Genomic DNA, 1431 nt, shown 5'->3' with positions numbered 1-1431 from the left:
CCTCACGGCCACCCCTGGAGAGCCCTTGGTGGCCATGGGCTCAAGGACAACCTCCTGGCAACCTCTGGAGAGCTCTCGGTGGCCACGGGCTCAAGGACATCCTCACAGCCACCCCTGGTGACCTCTTGGTGGCCACGGGCTCAATGACATCCTTGCGGCCACCCCTGAAGAGCTCTTGGTGGCCATGGACTCAAGGACAACCTCACGGCCACCCCTGGAGACCTCTTGGTGGCCATGGGCTCAAGGACAACCTCACGGCCACCCCTGAAGAGCTCTTGGTGGCCATGGGCTTAAGGAGAACCTCATGGCCACCCCTGGAGAGCTCTCGGTGGCCACGGACTCAAGGACAACCTCATGGCCACCCCTGGTGACCTCTTGGTGGCCACCCGAGACCTTGAGGACGCCCCCCCCCGGGCACCCACCTGGCGGTTCATGGTGGCCATGGCCTTGGTGACACCTTTCATGGCCTGGGCCATGGAGTTGTTGGATTTGAGGGTCTGGATCTTGAGGGACACGGCCTGGACGTTGGCCCTCATGGTGATGAACTTCTTCACGTAGCGCCGCGTCCGCACCAGGTCCTTCGCCATGATCTTCACCGCGTCCTGAGGGCCGGGGTTGGGTGTGGGGGACGGGGGGACACCTTGGGTGGCCGGGAAGCCCCCCCCCGAGAGGGTCCCATCTGTGTCCCCTCGGGCCCAGCGCTGGTCTCCTGGTCTGCTTCTACCCGCTGTGGTCACCTGGGGCCCTCTGTGGTCCCACCACGTTCCCCGGACCCCTGAAGGGTCTCCGTGAGCCCCCCTGAGGTCTTTTGGGGTCCTCCCTGCCCCCACCATGTCCCCCAGTCCCCAGTAGGGTCCCCATGGATCCCAGTAGGGTCCCCATGACCCCAGTAGGTCCCCACAGACCCCACACCCCCATCACGTTCCCCACTCCCCAGTAGGGTCCCCACTGACCCCAGTAGGGTCCCGATGACCCCAGTAGGGTCCCCACTGACCCCACGCCCCTGCCACGTTCCCCACTCCCCAGTAGGGTCCCGATGACCCCAGTAAGGTCCCCACTGACCCCACGCCCCCGCCACGTTCCCCACTCCCCAGTAGGGTCCCCATGACCCCAGTAGGGTCCTGATGACCCCAGTAAGGTCCCCACTGACCCCACGCCCCCCCCACGTTCCCCACTCCCCAGTAGGGTCCCCATGACCCCAGTAGGGTCCCCACAGACCCCACACCCCCACCACGTTACCCACTCCCCAGTAGGGTGCCCATGGACCCCAATAGGGTCCCCATGACCCCAGTAGGTTCCCCACAGACCCCACACCCCCACCACGTTCCCCAGTCCCCAGCAGGGTCCCCATGACCCCAGCAGGGTCCCCATGACCCCAGTAGGTTCCCCACTGACCCCACGCCCCCACCACCTACCCCGGTCCCCAGCAGG

The 1431-nt window shown here is 66.1% G+C and overlaps 1 protein-coding gene across 5 annotated transcripts in view; it reads right to left on the bottom strand.

Annotated features, from left to right (window-relative positions):
• The window catches only part of LOC118159338 (charged multivesicular body protein 2a-like), a 771-nt gene extending 118 nt beyond the window's left edge, over nt 1–653 (bottom strand). Inside the window, exons 1-2 of one of the 5 annotated variants that reach the window (XM_035313932.1) lie at nt 352–653; nt 26–101 (exon numbers count right to left, since the gene is read on the bottom strand). In XM_035313932.1, the coding sequence (XP_035169823.1) occupies nt 41–101; nt 352–587 (297 nt within the window). In that variant the 5' untranslated portion in view covers nt 588–653 and the 3' untranslated portion in view covers nt 26–40. The other 4 variants (XM_035313934.1, XM_035313933.1, XM_035313936.1 and 1 more) reach the window with 4 other exon arrangements.
• Nucleotides 654–1431: the final 778 nt, after the last annotated feature.

This window comes from Oxyura jamaicensis, unplaced genomic scaffold, assembly GCF_011077185.1.
Source record: "Oxyura jamaicensis isolate SHBP4307 breed ruddy duck unplaced genomic scaffold, BPBGC_Ojam_1.0 oxyUn_random_OJ69762, whole genome shotgun sequence".
NCBI classification, from domain to species: domain Eukaryota; kingdom Metazoa; phylum Chordata; class Aves; order Anseriformes; family Anatidae; genus Oxyura; species Oxyura jamaicensis.
The sequence above is the reverse complement of the archived record's forward strand: the minus strand, read 5'-3'. Positions and strand labels throughout refer to the sequence as shown.